The following is a 20,529-nucleotide window of genomic DNA, read 5'->3' as shown; positions in this document are numbered from 1 at the left end:
TCCTTGAGGTGGAATAATGAGGCAGCATGTTTCAATCGAAATAATACAAAGAGCGCATAAAAGCAGTTAAGTCGCATTTCAGACGTATTGATGACGAGGTATTCAAACGTCTATAAAGCATTATTTCGTCAACCAGCAAAAACTGTCCATTAGTAAATGTGAGCAGATACCTGTGCATCAGCCAGTGTATCCAGGTAGCAAATTAGTATGTTTTTATAAAGCTGAAAAACCCATAAAGGAGCCTTAAACAAAAAATGCACTCCACACTAAACAGTAAAAGTACCTGACTTTTTGGCATCAGATTCTAGCAGGACAAACCAATCATCAGTGACAAGTGTTTGCGTGAGAGGCTGCCTTTCTTCCAGGATCCGCATCTCAAATTGTGGCTTTTTAGGAATTTCAGTCCTTGTTGTGGCCACAGGAGCTGGAGCTCTGACCTCTGATGGGAGCCTGCTTCGTCCAGGAGCAGCGACTGATATAGATATAAGACCGGGCGTTATTGTGGTAAAGAACTACAGAACATCGATAGCCTTCAGGGCCTTCATATCACCATAAAACTGTTAGGTTTGACATTGACAACTTCACGCCAAGAAGAATATAAACAAGCAATATTTAGCTGAAGCTCTAATTCATTGTGTACCTGATGTCTTTGGAGTGCGATCCAGAAGAACAAACCAATCATCTTCCACTTTTTTTTGTGGTGGACGTTCCTTCAATGCTTCTTTTTGCTGCCACTTCTCATCCACTATAGAAACCCTCTGCTGTTTTCTTTGCTCTGGGACTACAAAGGTTTTAGCCTCTCTGACTTCAGGAACAAGGAGGTCCAGTTGCTTCACAGCCACTGACACACAATCAAAAGGAAAAACTAAGATAAAAGGTACATAAACTATTCCTCTGTAACTTTTTCTTCCTATCTGTAAATGCACATGTACTGTGTGCCATATATCTGACGGAGTTCTGTTTATTCTTGAATGTCGAGCTATGGTGATGAATTCCTGTACGAGTTAAGAAGCTGTGTACCAGAATCTACTGTTTCAGCCAATAAAAATGTTTTTACTGCAATAGCCACATGTTAAACCAGTTAGATCAGCACTAAGATAGTTAAGACAAAAAATAGTAACAAATTGGCCAAGTTTATACAGTCTAAAAACAGAAACGTAGACTTCTATAACCCATAACCTTACAGTAAGCACCAAGTATCAGCTCACTTGTGGAGCAAACAACACACCCCATCAGGAGTGATTCTGGCTCATAAGGACACGGAAATACAAACAGCAGAGTACCTGGTTCTTTTGCTGCATGAAGCAGTTCAAACCAATCATCATCCACAGATTTTGGTTGTAGCGGGCTGACTAAAGTCACAGCAGGTCCCCTTAAATCCTCCATGACGGCTTTTGGTTTTGGTTCACTGGGTACGGGTATTTCAACCCTCCGAACCGCAGCAACTGACACAGAAAAATTAGTATTCAAAAACTTTAAGCAAATAGCACAGAGTACACACTGCCTTAAAGGGATAGTTCGGTATTTTTTACATGAATCTGTATGGCATCCCGATCACCAGCGGCATGCAATCACACTGACTTACCCCTGGCAGCGTCCTGTGAGCAGAGTTATCGTCCAGTTTTGGTCAAGCCGAAAGTAGTCCTGCAGGTTTTTAGGAACAGCGAAATAAAACTTTTCTCTTCCCAAAACATTATGTGTCCAAAAGAGTGATATTTTTGCATCCCAAAAACATTGTAGTGGAAAAAGTCACACGTCGTTATCAATTGGTCCTATTTTCTCTCTGTTCGTATCAGTGCGCGCCGTCATTCAGACAGCGAGCCCAACAACAGCCATGTCTCCTTCCTCTGCTCACAGGACGCTGCCAGGGGTAAGTCAGTGTGATTGCATGCCGCTGGTGATCGGGATGCCATACAGATTCATGTCAAAAATACCGAACTATCCCTTTAAGCTAATTAAAAATACCTGGTGGAGAGAGTATGCGTTTCTCTTGAGCAATGTCAAACAGGTCAAGCCAATCATCTTCTAGGTTTGATAGAGTTGGAGGTCGGCTTGGCCTTATTTCAGAAAAACCAGTACCATCTTGTCTGCTGGCCGTGCCAATTATCACCTCCTCTTCTGCTCTAATCTCAGTGGTTCTCGCTTCCTTGTACGTTGTAATCTCTGTGGTTTTTGCCTCGACTTTAAACGTCTTTGTCTCTTTAAACGTCATAGTCTCAGCAGCGGCAACTGGCACACACAAAATGTCCAAATGGTTGCGTTACAATTGCGTCAAAAAAGCTGAGAAATTTAAAAGATTAAAATACAATGATCTTGTACCTGTAGGCACAATAACTGGCGTCTCAAACACAATGGCCCAGTCATCTTTTTCTAGAGGCTGCAAAGGCTGTGGGCTAATCGGATATGATGACCTCTGCTCTACAATTTTTGCTTCACCTGAAACACTTGGAATGGCTTTGGATGTTTGTGGCACAAAAACTGGAAAAAATGTAAATTTAAATTGAAAAATTGTAATTTCTCAACTCCTATCACACGTATTGTAGTAATTTCATTAAAAAAGGCATCTAAAGGTCAAAGTTACCTGGAGGTACATAAGGCTTCACTTTGGGAATTGTGTCCAGCAGCAGATACCAATCATCATCTCGGTTGCTCACTGGATGCAATATTGTCTGTTCTGGAAGCTTCTTTGTGTGTTTTTTAATCGAGATCTCTTCAACTATAACCTCCCTCCTCTCCTCTAACTCAGTCACAGGCATGGTTGGCATGCTTTCTCTATGAAGAACCTGAACATACTCAGCCTTTGAAGCTATGGATAAAACAAAAAAAGTCGAAGACATACTGTCAGTAAAATTGGAATGTCACACTCCATTTGTTAAGCTTCAGCATCTCAGGCTCTATTTCTTTAATTGATTAATAGCCGCCTACAGATAGAAGTTAAATATTTCAGTACAGTTTCCGATATTTCACTCGACAAAAGGAACTACAAGTTGAACAACAGGATTTCTAAATAAGATAACAAGGCAAGAAAAATGAATACATGAAAGGGAAAGAAATATTAGTAATACCTGTTTGCATAAAAGATGATCCCCTATCTGGAAGGTCAAACAGCACAAACCAGTCATCTTCAGTTTGTCTTGGTATTAGTTTTATTTCTGCATCCTCTACAAAAATCTCCATTCTTTTTTCTCTCAGATCAACAGCTGGGACTGCTTCAATCTGGGACTGGGAAACACCCCCTGCTAGACTCACTCCAACGACACCAAAAGCAAAAAGAAAAAACTTCAGTCTTTCCTGCCTGTATAATGAACAGTTTGCTGCACTTAAACTGCCAGTCAGTGCGGATGTTTTCCAGTACCTGGTTGTACATTTTCAGTTTGTTTAGAAGGAACATCCAGCGACACAAACCTATCAACATCCCTCTGAGTCACAGGTTGGATTTCTTTATCGCTTTGGGGAGCCTGTTGTATTACCAGCCTCTCCTCAACTTTGTAATCTTCTGAAACTTCAACCACAGAGACGACCCTTTCTTTATCAACCTGGGCTTCCTTAATGGTTACTGATAAAAGGAACCAGGAGAAGATTTCCTCAATCAGCGGCAGTTCACACATTTAATCAGCCAGCAAGTAGATTACAAAGCAGAAGCACGAAAACAGTAAAACCTTTATTAAGCATTACCTGGTTCTATGTAGGGGCTTTCTCTTGGAATACCAGCCAACAACATAAACCAGTCATCCACCTTTTCCATCAGCGTCGGTCGTTGCAGTTCCTGAATTCCCTCTTCTCCTACCTGTCTCTTCTCCACTGAACTCAAATATTTACTCTCATCTACAGTAGTGATTAATTATGAGGGTAACATGCAAAAAAAAGAAATACCGACTTAACATGGGTGGTAATGTGTGCCACAGGCTGTAAAAGCGTTTTCAAAAGCAGTAAAGTCCAAATGCGAGGTTATCTCATCCGCAGGGAGCACAGCAGCAGCAAGCACAAAGTTATTCAATGAACTGAACTAGTTGGTCAATGTGTTATTCATATTTGCCGCATCACTTATCTCACGTAAAACGGTTAGCATATTAGAACGATTAGTAGAGGTGCCATATAGTTTTTAGAGCAGCATACTGTACCTGATGGGCTGGCTATTACTTGGGTTGGAGGACGGTAAAAAAGCAGGTACCACTCATCGTCATTTGCCCTCTGAAGTGGATTTCCATAATCGGGCATCTCTATAACCTCCCTCTGAGTCAATTGTTCTAAATTCCCATCTGACCTCTCACCCTCACCAATAACAGTCACCATCTTCTCGCCTCTGTGTTCAACCATCTTCAGAGTCACAACAGAAGTTGCTCCAGAAACTCCTGCAGCGTCAAATGTTTCCTGTACTTCTTCCAGCCATTCCCTTTCCATCTTCTGCATCTTTTCCTTCAAACTATCGTCTAATTGATTCAGCTCGTTTTCCTCTACTGGGATCAAACCTTTGAAAAAAACCTGCTTGATCTGCTCTCCCAGTTCATCCTCATCATCGTCTATGGTCTCCAGCCTCTTCACATATTTCTCTAATACCACCTGATCCAAATCACCCTCTTCCGCCTTTAACCTTTCCACCTCTTCCTGCCCCAGATCATCTTCAACCATCCTCAGAATCTTCTCCGTCATCTCCCCCGTTTCTTCAAGTCTTTCCTCCAAGTCCCTCACTTTCTTCAGCTTCTCTTCCAGATCTTCCATCTCTGCCAGTGCATCTATTAAGACCACAGATCTCTGCAGTCTTTCAATGACTTGTTTGGTAGTGTCTTCCTGTTTGTCTACTGATGTGACAAGCTCCTCCACAAAGATCTGAGGCTGAGTTTTACGAGATGCTGAGAAGAGCACAAAGATACAGCTAACGTCAAACTTTAAATAGGAACAATAATCTGGATCATAAGGCAGGCTGCTGGTCAGTTTTACTAAGCAGGATAAAAAAAAAAGAAAAAAAAAAAGTCACAAATCCCCAAAACAACTCACACAGAGTCTTTTCTTCAAACTTGGCTAAGAATCGGTCGAAGTACAGGAACCAGTCGTCCTGCTGTGATGGTGCAGGTTGATAAAGGCGGTCCGAGGAGGAGGAGGACGCCAAGCTGGGTTTGACTGACATCAGAGAAATTATATACATCTTTGAACCAGAGAACCAAAATCCACAATCTTCAGATGTTTGCATGTAGAGTTGATAAATACATTTCATCCTATCAAGGCAACTGGAAGGTACTTGATATTTTTTCCATCTCTTGACTCTTTTTGAATCATTACACAAAATCTAAATTATTAAAATCCTTTTTCCTCATTTCTTTTTAAAATAAAACCTCTCCAACATTTAAGCTTTAATTAATTAAATTTAAGTATAAATTTCCATCCAAAGTATTTTGAATATGCTGGTGAAGATTCTCAGTCATCCAGGTGATAGTCATTCCAAAAAAAATCCACTGGACTTTGCTTCCATGTTTAAAGACGTTTCACTTCCCATAAGGGAAGCTTTCAATTCAAAATGTCAGAAGTAGCGTAGAGTTAGAGGATTCTAAGCCAAAAACGTGTCTTGGCTTAGAAAACATGCAAAGTGAACCAGAAGAAAGGGTCCGCCCCTTAGTAATGGGGAGTCATTTTGGATTCTTTGTTAGCCTGCAATACCTGGGCCATGCCTCTGAAAGGGGGGTCGTTAGGGGCAATTGCTGGAAATTTGGAACTGTTGAATTTTGAAAATTTTAGAAGTAGACTATTTATAAAACATTTTTGTTATGAAACGATTTGCCTGACAAAGATGACCAATGATAGGATCCAAGTGCATCCTGCACGCAGAAGGAAACAAAGAGCAACCAAGGCAAGCAAGGACTTTTCCCAAATACAGAAATGAGGTAAATAAATAACTTTCTATAAGTATTCTAGGAAATAAAAACAATGAACTCCTAAAAGTCATGTTGACTGATTACTATGGACAGGATTAATTATTAAGTTAACACAAATATTGAAGAAAACAACTAATAAAGAAGGGTAAACACATAATGATAACTCCAAAGTTCTAATAAGTGCTATAATTAAGCTATTTTCCTGTTCAGTATTTGCAAAACAGTATTTATGCGCAGTGTATCTGTGGGAATCGAATAGTTACCCATACATAAATAAACCACAAGTTTTACGCTTAAAACAGATACAATGTTTTAAAAGATTACAAGATAGAAATGTAGAAAAGGTGTTGGCTGTATAATTGCAGATACCTGGCTGTTTCACAAAATCAAAAGTCTGGACAGCGGCTACAGAAGGTTCCCGATACAGAAGGTCAAACCACTCTCCTTCCTTTATTCCCTGCTGTTCACCAATGATTTGAGTGCTGCCGTCTGTGGTCTCAGTGCCATTCCGGGATATTGTGACTGAATGAACAAGCTGCCCTTCCTCTGAGGACTGAGTGGAAGTCTGCTCAGACTCCCCTCTGGCTGTGAAGAGATGGCGAGGCGATTGAAGTTATGGTATGGTTCAGAACATTACGACTGTTACGGATGCTTCAAGCAGGTTTTTAACTTAGTTGGATGCAAGCAGTTTTATCCCACTGTAGGACTATTGCAAGCCAATATGATGAGGTTAGTGCCAGCAAGATGAAATGGCTCGTTTATCTTCTTAAAAAAATGCAGGGTGGCAAATAAAATTTCTTTGAACAACCTTTATTAATAAAAACTGGTGCAAAAGTGACGGGTAGGTTGTTCAGTTAAAATGTAGTATAAGGTGATAGTTAGAATCAGGTCCAGTTTTCCACCTTAAAAATGGGGAAGAGAAACTCCAACACTGGATATGACTGAGAACTGGGGTAAGAGAAGAAGCTCATGTTCATTTTACAGTGCAAAGCAGCCAAAAACAGCCAGGAGTCAAGTTAGGGTAAGTCAAAATATAAATAGTTACCAAGCTGAAAAGCTGTGTTTAAAAAAAATATGAAAGTAAAAACAAATGAAAACCGGTTTGCATATCGATAAGTTATTAGGGCGAAAGCATTTAGCACTAAACCAGCAGCTTATGCACTTCATGCACATCCCGATACCTGGAAATTCAGCAGAGGGCCGGGACGTTTCTGCTGCCATCAACAAAGACCAATCATCAACCTCAGACCTGCATGATGCAGAGAGTAGCTGCAGAAACTGGAGAGTCTGATCTCCAGCTGCAGAAGCGAAACAAGTCAGACAGCTGCTTCTCAACCCTTGTAGCAACAAAACTATTTCAGACACACAGTTTCACCTACCGCCGTCTAAGTTACGTGACAACCTCTTGCTGGCAGAGCGTGTGAAGCGAGGGGCTGGCCGGTCGATCATGGAGCTGGCCTGTCGGGTTTGGGCTTGAGTACGGCCGCTATACCTGAACTTGGAACCCAGGACAAGAAAACGGCGGGAGGATGGAGGCTCCACGGAAGGAACCCTGAGAAGGAGAGACATTGTTCTTTCAGTTCTTTATTACTCAAACTAATAAAATTCAGAACTAAAATAATAAAAATGTATCACTAAGCAATGTGACGTTAATGAAGTAAAATTTGAGTTGACCCTTGTAGATTGCCTTCCTTGTGTAGGCTTCCATTTACAGTCAATTGGAGAACTATAAACTCAGCTGTTTACCACAGTTGTGTAAACCATAATATCACATTTATCTATTGAAATCCTTTTTTTTTTATTAGTCTTACAATAAATTCTGATACACTAAATATGGAAATAAACCATTGTAATACACCACACTGTGTGTGATGTATCTATAAAGGAGTTGAACATTTTGATTATTTATTGAAATACCAAAAACCTTAGAAGTCTAATGCATAGAGTAGGAAGATAAGTCTGCAGCTTTTCCACTGCAGATGTAACAATTATTAACCTGCAGTTTTCACTTAGCCTGCCATCAATTAGAGGATAAAGTAAAGCTGCTTATTATCTTTTGTTCTGAGGAAAAAAGGTTTCCATGAAAGTGAGTTAAGTTCTTTTTTTTTACCTGAAGAAAGTATGATGCTCAACGCAAACTTTCCAAAGCTTCTTTGAGGCTTTGTAGTTGGGAAGCTTGAAGCCAATGGTGCTCTCATACTGCTCTTGCTGCACAGGAAGAAAAAAAAAAACAAAATAAAATAACTGGTAGCAGCCCATCTATCAAACAACAAAAGTCATCAGTAGGACGCCAAGTCTAGTTTTAATCAAATAATGGGTGAGAATGGATGTACCTCTGACGCTCTGATTTTAATGAAGAAGCTGCTTCGTTTGTAAGAGATTTTGAGCACTTTGGGCCACGGGAAACGGTTGATCCTCAGCTTGTCCTTGTAAACCATCAAACCACTGGAGCAAACACCTAGTGTGATGTCAACACCATCCAGATCCTGCATGCAAGAAAAAAAAACAATGTTATCTCCTGGTACTTACACAAAACTGTCACAAGGGAGCAGTCTTTCTTTCCTAATTAATTTAGTCTGAAGTCACATGGTTTGAAATGTTATAATCCTTAAATTTTTTATCTCCAAGGGACTTGACATTGATTTTGTCATTAAAGCTTAATGATGCAAAACATGATGGCTGTTGCAAAGTATTATCAAGCATTTTAAAAAAGGAAGACATTACATAGAAATGAGAACATTACAACAAAAAGGAAAGCTTTTTTTTTTCTTATTTGAAAAATTTTTTTTTTTACCTTGGCTTGGTGCAGATCAACTCCATACATCGCAAGTTTCTTGGCATTTTCCAGAAACAGCAAATCTGCTTGGGCTGGACTCATTGACCTTAATATGCAAGGGAGGAAAAAGTATTTTCAAAGAAGATTCATCTAAAAGGTTAAAACAAAGATGTTCCCTGTTGGGCTGAGAAACAATAAACCTACCGGTACTTAATAAGTGCAATGAAAAGTATTTGCTAATAAAGCTCTATTCCTTTAAATGATTGTCTCTAACTCTTTAATGACCTGTATGTTCGGTGCAGCTCCATCACTTTTTCCTCCAGCTCCTTGGTCTGCCCCGGTGCCAGGTTTAGATCTTTCACATAATCAGTCCCATGGAGCTCCGGGTCATATTCTCCTAGCTCTGACTGGGCCGTGTAGGAGCCCAGCAGGGACAGCGTGACAAAAGAACAAGGAAGAACCCCAAGCATGATGTCCTTCCTGAGCTGAAGACACAGGAAATATCTGCAAAAGAAATAAAATATATAGATATGAAAACACTTTAAACAGTTCAAACAAACAAACAAAAAAAGCACGATCTGAATTGTGAGCGATGTTTGGCATTTTTGAAGTAAGGTTTAAAAGAGTTTAAAATGTTTAAAAAGCATTTAATATCTTTTTCTTAACTTTTGTCTTACAGTAGCTCCAATCTTAAAAGTATCAGCACCTAAATTCAAGAAACTTGAAACAGTTGCTACATTTAAATTGGGTAATATTTTACACAGAAATCAATGGTAATAGGTTGGTCCATCACTGGTAAGTTGCTGCCCATCTTGATAAATTGCTAATGGTCCAAATTCCCTTTTAGCCACATGGATAAAAAAAAAAAAAAGATGATACAATTTATCCTATTATTTAAGGTTAAACATTATATAAGTCGATGCAAGGAGCTGTAATGAAATTTGTTCCTAGGACCTTCTGAGATATCAGGGAGAAAATGTTATCAACTGAAGAAAAGAAAAAAAAAAACACAGAATAAGTCCAATAAGCCTTGTTTTCTGTCACGCCATTCAGTGTTAGCACAACTGATATAACAGACAGGAGAAATGGAGCACCAAGGCCAAGACAAGATAAGTAAAGCTGGGTTACAGCCAGACCCCAACATTCAGTCACTGCTTCAAGAGCTTATTAGGATGAGTTTTGCTAATCTTTAGTTAGCCGGTGTGTGCTATGTTATCACGTGTTTATCGTTTGTGATATGCCCCGTCCCTCTGGTTTTACTGGATGTAAAATCAGCGCATGCTCCGCATGGAGAGACAGTGCTGCAGCGTCTCCCAGCCACCTTATTCCACAGGGAGCGTTTTCAGAGCAGAGCGAACTTCACGCTCTAGTAGTGAACATCTAGGCTTTAAATAGAACAACAAGTCAGTAAAGTGTTTATTTTGCTAGAAATACCAGCGACCCATGTGTCTGCTTTTATTTTATTACTTTATCTTATTTTTTTCTTTGTATCTATTGTTGGTGAGTTTAAATATATAGTTGTTTTTTTTTACTCCTTTTTCAATGCTCGTATTAGCATTTAATTTACTGTATTAATACAACTTTTACTAAAAAAAAAAAAGTCCAAAATATACAATTCCATATCTTTTATATGTAAACTTAAAGGGATCTGCTTTCCTTTTCATCAACTGACTTCTAGGCTTAACGATCCCCGCCTTGGACACGTAAAAAAACGTGGCAGTGCACCAAACGGAAGCACCGCGGTTCCACCTCCTTACACAGCATAAACTAAGGTGGTACATTTCCAAGGGTAAATATTTTAGTGTTGAGTTAAGGATTTAAATTGCGTCTACTTTTATGGTTATTGCATACAGCTGTTTGCATTGATGTTGGGTTTCCTCCTCTGAGAGGAAATTTCACCCCTTACCTTCTGGTTAAAGACTGGAATACTACTTGAAAACGGCGCCATTTAATTCATGTTCTGCTGCAGCACATAATAGGAGCAACCTCTTAAAGCTTTGATTAAGATCCTTTAAATTGATAAAGTATTTCAAATATGTCTAGAAATATACACTTCACTGAATGTTAAATGAAAGCATCCTTTTTATAATGACTTTTTACAATGTGTTAGCCAATAGTTCATGTGGGATGTTAACACATTGCTGATGCTTAAGCTGCCTTCATGTGGTATCATGATTATAGTAAATACCAAAAATGACATCAGAAATGCTGTTGTAATTTCCACTGGAAAGTTGGTATAACTTTATATCAGAGTTGCAGAGATGAGGTAAACTTTGACGTTTCAACATAGTGGAGAGCTGCGAAACGATTTTGTATGATGAGTAATGAGTTGGTAAACGTTCTGACCTGTTATGGTTGTATCTTACACAATGATGTGACTTTTTTTTTTTTATATAAATCATATTTAAACTTTTGTAGTTTTTAAAATGACCGTTTGATTTGATCAGATGCTCACTAGTAGTTTGGGTTGCTCTGTAATGCATGTTCCATAAGGAAGATTAAAAGCAACAGAGAGAAATAATTAAATGTAATGAAAAGAATTACCCTGAATGGCCAATGCCTGTTCTTGTATTTACATTTAACAGTTTCAGCTGTCACCAGCATTTTAGGGGTTTGTTTTTCATTTACTGGTTTGGAAGGATTTCCATTTTCCTTATCGTAATTAACCCGGAGCATAAAGTAATGTTTTCCTACGGAGACATTTTAAAGTAAAGAAGTTGTTAATTTATCTTAAGCAACTCTCTAGTATTGATTATTTAATCCTAGAGTGTTGATTTAACTCTGAATTGTCAGTTAAAATAGAAACTCTGACACAGCGTATTTAACTATTTTGAAAGTGTTAATTTGACTCTTGAAATTGTGGAGCTATATAAACCATGAAAAGGTGTTAAAATCAGCTCTGTGGGAGTTTATTAAACTCTGGTATCAGAGGTATTATCCAACAGTTTGGCTTGCATCCTACAACCTTTTAAGACAATCTTACTTCAAAAATCCAGAACCATCTTTTTAACATCATCACAGGTCAGCTTATAAAAGATGACATTTTAGCTTAGGTGATATAGTAAGTGCTTGCTCAGGTTAAAGGAGAAGTTCGGTTTTTTACACTTTAAGCCCATTTTCTGTAGTGTCCAGGATGAAATCGAATGATCGACACCAAAAGTTTGACAATTGCTCCTGTCTCTGCTTTTTGGCTCATTTAGAATCACCCCCTGGCTGCTTTAGAATGGCTTCCATAGAGCATGTCCGATAATGTCCTTAAAACAACCTTAAACGTTCTTTTTTAAAAATATGCTACTCACCGGGTCGTCAGCGCTGTTCAATGACGTTCCAAAAAAAGTTTCGTAAAGAAAAAACGTTCCTGTAGTGTTTTATTTAGCATTTTTTAAATCCCATTGAGTTCTGTAGGAATAGTCAATATTCCCCTGCCACCGGAAACGGAAATGGGGCCTGTTTACACAATTGTAGTCTTTTCGCTTCACTCTGTGTACTCCGACGTCGAGGTGCTAACGTCTCTGTTAAACACTTTAAAAAACTCTGAAAATGGAATACGAAAGGTGGATTCTTGATTCTCGACGTCGGAGTACACAGAGTGAAGCGAAAAGACTACAACTGTGTAAACAGGCCCCATTTCCGTTTCCGGTGGCAGGGGAATATTGACTATTCCAACAGAACTCAATGGGATTTACAAAATGCTAAATAAAACACTACAGGAACGTTTTTTCTTTACGAAACTTTTTTTGGAACGTCATTGAACAGCGCTGACGACACGGTGAGTAGCATATTTTTAAAAAAGAACGTTTAAGGTTGTTTTAAGGACATTATCGGACATGCTCTATGGAAGCCATTCTAAAGCAGCCAGGTGGTGATTCTAAATGAGCCAAAAAGCAGAGACAGGAGCAATTGTCAAACTTTTGGTGTCGATCATTCGATTTCATCCTGGACACTACAGAAAATGGGCTTAAAGTGTAAAAAACCGAACTTCTCCTTTAAAGATATAAATACCTGGTGAGGTCTTCTGTAAGCTGTGCCGGATCAGGAGGGTAAAACTTTACATTAAATGTAAACTCATAGACGCCACCTGAAACCTGTTTTCGAATCTCTTTGACAGGTTCCAACCATGTCTAGGGGAGGAAGAACAACCACAGGTCTCAGGTTAGGGTCTTAGTCTCTTTTCTTTTTCTATCATAAATAAAGAAAAAGATGCAGACCTTGCTGGTTGGAGTTTCCCAGATGGCCAGACCGAAGTAATCCTTCTCCAGCAGGTTGACATGGTCACACACTTTCATTAGAAGCTCCTGGCCTTTAGCATGTTTCTATTGGTGTGGACATAACAGGTGTCATCAGTCTGTATAACCATACTAACGGGTAGAGCAATATATAAACATAGGTGGATATAATAAGCCGTTTCTCTTACATCAAGCTCACACTCAAACAGAGTGTCATCCAGTAAGGTGACTTTACATTGCATGGTTTTTGGACGTTTGGGGCCTTTAGCCTCCTCCGTCTTCTTTTCTGTCTTCTTTTCCTTTGAAGGCTTCTCTTTCTTTGCCTGCTCAGTTACTTTTTCTTTCTCTTTAGTCGCCTTCTGCTCTTCTGCTGCTTCCTCTGTTTTTTCAGTAGCCTCCTTTTTCACTTCTTCTGCTTCGGGCTCTTCCTTTATCTCTGATTCCTTTTGCTCTTCTGGAGCGGGCTGGTTAAAGTAACATAAAAAAAACAAGTCAAATACAGTTGAGCATACTTTACAGATGGTGGCAGCAGTAGTTTAACCAACATATCCCAGTTTAACAAATATCTAGCTGTACGGCAGTTTATGGCTACCTGCATGGGTTAACTGGGCTGCAAGCTAAGATTTTAGCTGGAAATTTGCTCAATGAGGAATCCTGATTGTTTCCATGTAAACGCACAAACACATATAAAGCCATGAAATGTGTGGACATAAAAAAAAAAAAGGTGGAAACAAAAAATTTATTTCCTATTTTAACTTTTACCCTTTTATACAATTATTCTCCTAGAAAATCAGCTCAATTACTCACACCCACTTTCACTCAGCATTTGACATTACTAGATCAACAATCTACCGATCACAGATGTTTTAGATATTTGGTGGCAGTAATCAGAGGAAAGAGGGCAATCCTAATTACCTGAGCATCTAACTAGATTTTAAACTATGGGGGAAATCTTTAATGGGTTAATAAAACATCTTTATCAGACGGTCATCCTAGATCTCCATAACACCGCCATCAGAGGAAGAAAAGGATGTTAGTTGATATCTAAGGTTTGGTGCCCCCTTATTGCATTGGCCAGTTATTGTTAAGGTAAACTGAGGGTATAAAAATATGCTGAATCAAGGTGTTGATGTAAACTGTTTTGGTGAAAATATCAAAACCTGCAGTTCGAAGCCGCCTCCATGAAGTGCCTTCCTTTTTCTAGGTATTGTCAATGATTTGCTTATAAATTAGATAAAATAAACCCTTGCATGTCCCACTGGAGCTCAGTGTGACATGCCTGTGCTCTTCTTTTGTCTCACCTGAGTCTCAGCGCTGCTTACTGACTGCTGATCTGCAGCCTGTTCAGTGTCCGGCTCAATTTTTAGTTCTGGTTCTGGAGCTGCAATCGGTGCTTTAACCTGTTCTTTACTTGGCTTTAATTCCTCCTTATCCTCCTTCTTTCCTTTGCTCTTTCCCTTCTCCTTTTTCTTTCCCTTTTCCTCCTCTTTCTGCTGATTTTCCTCAGACTTTTCCTCTTCTTTCTCAGTGTTCTCCAATTGTTTTGCTTTTTCCTCTTGTTTCTCCTCTTTTGGTTTTTCCTCTTCCTTCTTTTTTGCCTTTTCCTCTTTAGTGTTTTCCTCCTCCTTTTTCGTCTTGTCTTCTTTAATTTTTTCCTCTTTAGTGTTTTCCTCCTCCTTTTTTGTCTTGTCTTCTTTAGCTTTTTCCTCCTTAGCTTTTTCCTCCTCTCTCTTTTTGGCCTTTTCCTCCTCTCTTTTTTTCAACTTTTCAGCCTCTCTGGCTTTTTCTTCTTCTCTTTTCTTTGCCTTCTCCTCTTCTCTCTTTTTTATCCTCTCTTCTTCTTCTGCCTTTCTTTTAGCTTTTTCCTCCTCCTTTTTCTTCAGCTTTTCTTCCTTCTCTTTTTTTTTTGCCTCCTTCTTGTCAACCTTTCCTCCTTCTTTCTTTCCGGCCTCCGCTCCTTTGTCTTTAACCTCAGATGTCTGTTTCTTTTCTTCTTCTTTTGCCTCTGGTTTTGCTTCTTCTTTTTCTACAGCTGTCTTCACCTTTTCCTCCTTTGGCTCCTCATGCTTCTCTGACTTTTCTTCCTCTTTTTTTGTCTCGTCCTTTTTCACTTTGCCTTCATCCTTTTCCTCTGCTTTCTTCTTTGCTTCTTTCTTTTTCTTTTTACTGCCTTTCTTCTCAACCTTTTCTTCCACTTTCTTTACCTCCTGTTTTTGTTCACTTTTTTCTTCTTCTTTCTTTTTAACTTCTTTGGTTTCTGATTTTTCCTCCACTGCTTTAGACTCCTTGTCTTCACTCTTCACCTCTTCCACCTTCTCTTCTTCGGTGTTGTCAGCTTTCTCTTTGTCTGCCTTTTCGTCGCTCTCTTTCTCAGCCTCAAAGCCTTCGCCTTCCGAGCACTGAGAGCGCCGTTTGAGGAAAGAGGAGAAGAGGCGTGAAAGGCCTTTGCCGGCAGAGGTTCTGGTACGAGGCTTCAGCTGCTCCTCCTCAGGGGAGGTAGCCCCAGACGCAGGCCCGGGCTCAGCAGTCGGTTCCTGGGCCTTTTTGCTTGGCTGCTCGGCCTCCTGCTCAGACGCGGCCGCCTCTTGCTGCACAGCTTCAGGTTGAGGTTCTGGCGGAGCGTGGCTGCTCTTCTTGCCCTCGGTATCAGCCTCGTTCACAGCGCTTGCCTCTGTCGTCATGGTAGCCACTGGAAAGGAGAACGAAGGGGAGTCAGAGATGGAGAAAGGTCACAGTGCAGCACAGTGTACAGTGACATGACTCTGCATGGTGATTCATGAGGGGCAACAAACCGTAGGAAGAAACCGTACATGAAAAATGTTCTGAATAGAGATGCAACATGTATGTGGTAGAAGCTAGCAGATTCCACTAAAAATACTCTTTGGTCTAAGAGTTGCTATTTAGTGAGAAAGACTGATAGTTAAATATTTCTAATATCTTGAATTAAGCTAAATAAATCACCTAATTTAATTCAAAAGCATCTTGGCGGCTGCTTCAGGTCTTTGCGGCATGACTTCAGCAGATAACAGAAAGCTTCTTGTGACAACAAAGCAGTACCGTTTTGAAGCTGTGTAACAAAGACTGCTCTCTCTCTCTCTCTCACACACACACACACAGGGATGTTATTTCTTCTAACCCTAATTAATGATTGATTGGACCTCCAGCTACAAATTAGTGAATGTGCGGTCCGAGTCAAACGTAAGAGAAATCAAAGCTTTTCCTGTCATAAAAGGATTTTTCCCAGAATAAAATAAATTTCGTTGAGTACGGTATAAATTATATTGCAGAAAGATTTTGTGCAGTACATGCCGCACTTTTAACTATGTTAAAGTAAAGAAAGGAAAATTAGACAAAGATATGTCTCATAAAGAAGATCTAACAGTTAGGTTTATTTGCTATCTATATTCCATAGCCGGGAATATTTTTTTCAGGAACCAGAATAACTTTTAAGTCTCAATATTTTTTGTTCTTCAGAATTCAACAGAAATCTGAATCCACTGAAATCCCCAGCAGCAGCCTTAAGCACTGTGCATCAATGACTGGGTATCTGCAAAAGTAGAAACCTCCAGAACGAACAAGGACTCGGCTACATTTATATTGTGATGTATGGATATACATCTTTACATTTTTTGGACTAACACAGCTTTGCACAGCAGATGAGCAATATCTTTACAAAACATCTGGTAAAGACCTAATCATCCTTCTACTAATTTGAAGTTTTAATGTAGTAGTTATGAATCTGCAGCTGTATGCTACAAACGGCTCATGTATTGCACCATAATAACAACTCTGGTTCATCCTTCCACTGCAGAAGTGTTGTTTAAAACTTCAGGGTTCTTTGATCAGAAACAAGCAGCTTTACCAACAAACTTCTGGGAAAGTCCTGGACTGACTTTGGATCCGTTATTTCATACACATTGTCATGTTATGCTCTTCTACTTAGATTTTTAACAAATAATCCATTTTCCAACCCAGAAAACAAAATATGCCAATATATAGTTGCCATATTGCTTCAATATAATGCATAACTTGATTTAAATGGATAAAATCTTGTATTTTCATTATTTTGGTTTTATTCACTATAGGGCTGAAACAATTAATACAATTAATCATGATTATTAGAGACTTAGAGAAGTAATTATACCAAGATTGTAAAAATAAAAAAAAAATAAAAAAATATGAGATAATTTTGAATTTAAGATTTTAAAAAAAGTTTTCATCTGCCAATAAGCCCTATCCAGAACTCCTCCAGTGGAAAACTTTTAGTATCACCCGGTTCAATCAATTTCATAAAAGGTCTTCTTTAAGGAACCTTCTGCAATGTGATTAATCAAAACATAAATGACAGATTAATCGATTTGCAAAATAATCGTTAGTTGCAGCCCAAGTAGACTGATTAGATCAGTTGACACTTTTATAATATGACAGGTTTTGACCCCTGATCAAAAATATAACCTAGCAACCTACTGTTTGTATGCCTAATTTCAAATATAAATACAAAGAAAAGCAGGCAAGAAAAAAAAAACATCCTAAAGAACGACTTCTACAGAATCTAAAAAATTAAAGATTAAAAGACATTTTACAAACATCGAAAAAAAATGCAAATAGTGGCTCACACAACTTATTTATAAGGCACCAGATAGAAATGTGATCAAATTCTTAAAATGAATTGTCTAATTGCTGCTACATCCTCTCTAAATGATTTGTCTTCATCATGAATTTAACAAACACGCTCCTCAAAATGTGGAAACCAAGAGAACTTTACAATCACAAAGTTTGTTGATATCAACACGAATATGTCAGAAAAAGGCTGTTAGAAAAATCAGCACTTTGCTAACCTTGTTTGTATCAACAGTAGGAGCAAAAACAAGAAAATCTCCAAAGCTCACATTGGATAACTGCAGGAATCTCTTCAATTAGAGATCACCTTGCATATTGAAGATTAATTAATTAAAGTATTTTTTTTTAATCAAGGATTCATATTGGATCAGAAACTCCAGAATAATTGATCATTTCCAAAATGTAAAGCAGGACCTCCCTGATGATCTATGTAACTATTGAAATGACACTTACAGCCTTTTCCAAACCTCATTAGAAACTTCTTTTTCTCTGAGCCGCAGTTTACAATTTAACAAAGAAACAAACACAACCATCCGCTCATCCCACAAAAGACCTCCTTGTTGGAGACTGAGCCAACATGGAGTTCTGAGAGGGACTCATTAAATCGCTCCAACACAAAGGGGGCATTCTGCTCTGGATCTGCCCATTAGCGCAGCCTGGGTCATCCACAGCAGGCCTCCCGGCCCTTCGTGTCGCACACGCCCATTTGGATCGGGTCAACAAATAATGTGGGACTGGGGAACCCGATGATACATCTGAAGAACAATGATATATAAGCAGTGTATATCATCATAGATGACTCTGGTTTTCCTTCACATTTAAATGTTTCAGATCAAGCTATCCTTTTTTTTTGGTAAATTATAATTTCACTTTATCAAATTAAGAGTAGTGACTTCAGTAATTCTCCGAACCGCTGCTAGAACAGTTTACGATAGGCATTTGTGATCATGGGAAATTTGTCATATTCAAACACTGTAAGGATTTGGATCCTATCTTTATTACAGTTACTCTTTTAACTCAACACCACCAAATAATTTAAGAACACGAAGAGCCTGTTTAAGACCTTGCCTTTCAGATGTGGAATCCTGTTGGTTTTTGCATAATTATCCTGCTGTTAAAAGTGCTAAAGGTTTAAGGTAAAAAATTGAAAGACAGATGGACATTCTGTTTCAGGATTTGTTTAGTTAGAGCAACACTGTAAACCTTTTAGCCATGAAGGAGCGCTACATTGGTCATTTAAGGGTTAGCAGTCTTGAAATCAACTGGAAACACTGTGTTAGAATCTAATAGCCGATCATGTTGGAGCAGCAGATTGAGAAGACATGGACTTACTGTAAAGAAGAGGCCTAATTCAATCAAAAGATCTGATCAGTTAAGAGTCATATCTGCTATGTTTCCTAACAAAAACTTTTATCTTAGTTAGCTCTGGTGTTTATGGAAGCTCAGACTGGCTCACATCCCCCATTCAATTCAGAAACATTATCAATCCAAAAAGGGACATTCAGTGAGGGATCCAACTCTCTCAGTTTGTGAGGAGCAGCTGCACACAGCATTGATTTGTGCCAAGTTCTGTATATTGGCTTAAATAATCCATTGATGTCTTAAAATAAGCTAATTGGTTACTTGGGTCAAAAAGTTACACTGTGTTGCTTTAAGGATAAAATTTATCATCCATCATTTTACAGCTTCTGAGGCAGTGAAGCAGCCCCAGATCATCACACTACCTTCACCGTATTTGACTATCAGAATGATTCTCTTCTTTTGAAGAGATGTGATAACTATCCTCCAGTCCACAAAACAGTCTCCCAAAGGTCTTAGAAATAATTAAAATACTGTTTTGTCTTTTTAAAAGGCCTTTTACTGAAAACTAGTCTTTACTGAGGTCTGTCTGCAGCACTTTTAATTAGGCTTGTTCCGATCCACATATCGGATCGGGACGCCGATATTGGCAAAAAAAATGCGTATCGGCAAAGCATGTAAAATGCCGATCCAGACTGCCGATCCAGTTTTTAAAAAAAAATCCGTATTTTCCAGTTTCGCCGATTGAAACGATCCATTCTACTATTTTGCGCCAGTGTTTCCCTGTTTTACATTTTTATTGAAACTTACAGTAATACTTGCACCTTTAACTGTTTACGGTTTTACTGTTCACTGTGCAATTTCAGATTGCTATTCATAATTTTGTCCAGTTTGTGTTTATCTCTTAATAAACAGGTAAGTTTGTTGTTACCAAACATTGTGTTTTATTCAATCTCACCTAATTTAGCTGGCTAGATGTTATCAAGAGTACTAAAACCCTTTTCAATATGAGTCTTACAACTAAGGCTAAATACTTTAACTTAAACTTAAATACATGCTCGGATAGGTTGGTATCGGCCAGTATCGGTGTCGGATCGGAAGTCCAAAAACAACATCGGTATCGGATCGGAAGTGCAAAAACCTGGATCAGGACATCTCTACTTTTAATGTCTTTCATGTTTTTTTTTTAATCCTGTTCTTAATTTGTAGATGATGGATCTTAGGATTTCCAGATTCTTAGGCTGTTTAACTCTTCCCAAACTGATAGATGTTAGTGGATTTTAACAATAATCATGAATTTCTTAAGTTGCGGGACGATGAGTATTATTTTGAAACGATAAGATTACCAAACAGGTCTGGACATAAAGAAGCTTAACCTTAAGCTTTACCCAAAAAATATGGAAGAGTTCTTTTTCACAAAGAACTCACGTTTTGAAATAAATTTTCCTTTAATGAAGCATGTCCACATATATAAAGTTTTTTTAATTTACTCTGGTTCTTTTTGTAAAATATTAAAGTTAATAATGATCTGAAAAGTAAAGAATGAAAGAACAAACAGGAATATAAGCAGAACTTTTTTTTTCAGATTCATAAAAATGAGTCAGACTTGGCTTATTTAGGAACTCACTGAGGCTGATATTAAGTGATCTTCCTGGGATACATATCAGTTATAGGGTCTCACTTTACAATTGATTCACTTTGATACGACAGACATTCATCTTGTCTGGAAACGGACTAACTG

General features: G+C 38.6%; 2 protein-coding genes across 11 annotated transcripts in view; both read right to left on the bottom strand.

Annotated features, from left to right (window-relative positions):
- Positions 1–14,530, bottom strand: part of LOC119772818 — a 37,390-nt gene extending 22,860 nt beyond the window's left edge. For 8 of the 10 annotated variants that reach the window (XM_038269465.1, XM_038269473.1, XM_038269474.1 and 5 more), the window contains exons 1-22: positions 14,171–14,530; positions 13,058–13,333; positions 12,852–12,956; positions 12,646–12,764; positions 8,929–9,147; positions 8,662–8,749; positions 8,201–8,353; positions 7,978–8,075; positions 7,247–7,419; positions 7,049–7,165; positions 6,237–6,452; positions 4,996–5,118; positions 4,122–4,850; positions 3,676–3,825; positions 3,356–3,556; positions 3,066–3,260; positions 2,582–2,806; positions 2,320–2,478; positions 1,966–2,229; positions 1,284–1,445; positions 641–841; positions 284–472 (exon numbers count right to left, since the gene is read on the bottom strand). In XM_038269465.1, coding sequence (XP_038125393.1) covers positions 284–472; positions 641–841; positions 1,284–1,445; positions 1,966–2,229; positions 2,320–2,478; positions 2,582–2,806; positions 3,066–3,260; positions 3,356–3,556; positions 3,676–3,825; positions 4,122–4,850; positions 4,996–5,118; positions 6,237–6,452; positions 7,049–7,165; positions 7,247–7,419; positions 7,978–8,075; positions 8,201–8,353; positions 8,662–8,749; positions 8,929–9,147; positions 12,646–12,764; positions 12,852–12,956; positions 13,058–13,111 — 3,940 coding nt within the window. In that variant the 5' untranslated portion in view covers positions 13,112–13,333; positions 14,171–14,530. The remainder of the gene's footprint in view (positions 1–283; positions 473–640; positions 842–1,283; positions 1,446–1,965; positions 2,230–2,319; positions 2,479–2,581; positions 2,807–3,065; positions 3,261–3,355; positions 3,557–3,675; positions 3,826–4,121; positions 4,851–4,995; positions 5,119–6,236; positions 6,453–7,048; positions 7,166–7,246; positions 7,420–7,977; positions 8,076–8,200; positions 8,354–8,661; positions 8,750–8,928; positions 9,148–12,645; positions 12,765–12,851; positions 12,957–13,057; positions 13,334–14,170) is intronic. The other 2 variants (XM_038269466.1, XM_038269467.1) reach the window with 2 other exon arrangements.
- Positions 14,531–14,656: 126 nt separating this feature from the next.
- On the bottom strand, positions 14,657–18,063 carry LOC119772820 (vicilin-like seed storage protein At2g18540; the record flags this gene model as incomplete). The annotated part of the gene is made up of 2 exons (XM_038269476.1): positions 17,943–18,063; positions 14,657–15,558 (listed from the first exon to the last, which is right to left on the bottom strand). Coding segments are annotated over exons 1-2 (921 nt in total), but the record flags the coding sequence as incomplete, so codon positions are not given.
- Positions 18,064–20,529: the final 2,466 nt, after the last annotated feature.

The sequence above is a fragment of the Cyprinodon tularosa genome, unplaced genomic scaffold, assembly GCF_016077235.1.
Source record: "Cyprinodon tularosa strain WSP-4 unplaced genomic scaffold, ASM1607723v1 ctg73, whole genome shotgun sequence".
Taxonomy (NCBI): Eukaryota; Metazoa; Chordata; class Actinopteri; order Cyprinodontiformes; family Cyprinodontidae; genus Cyprinodon; species Cyprinodon tularosa.
This window is presented reverse-complemented; position numbering and strand designations above follow the sequence as displayed.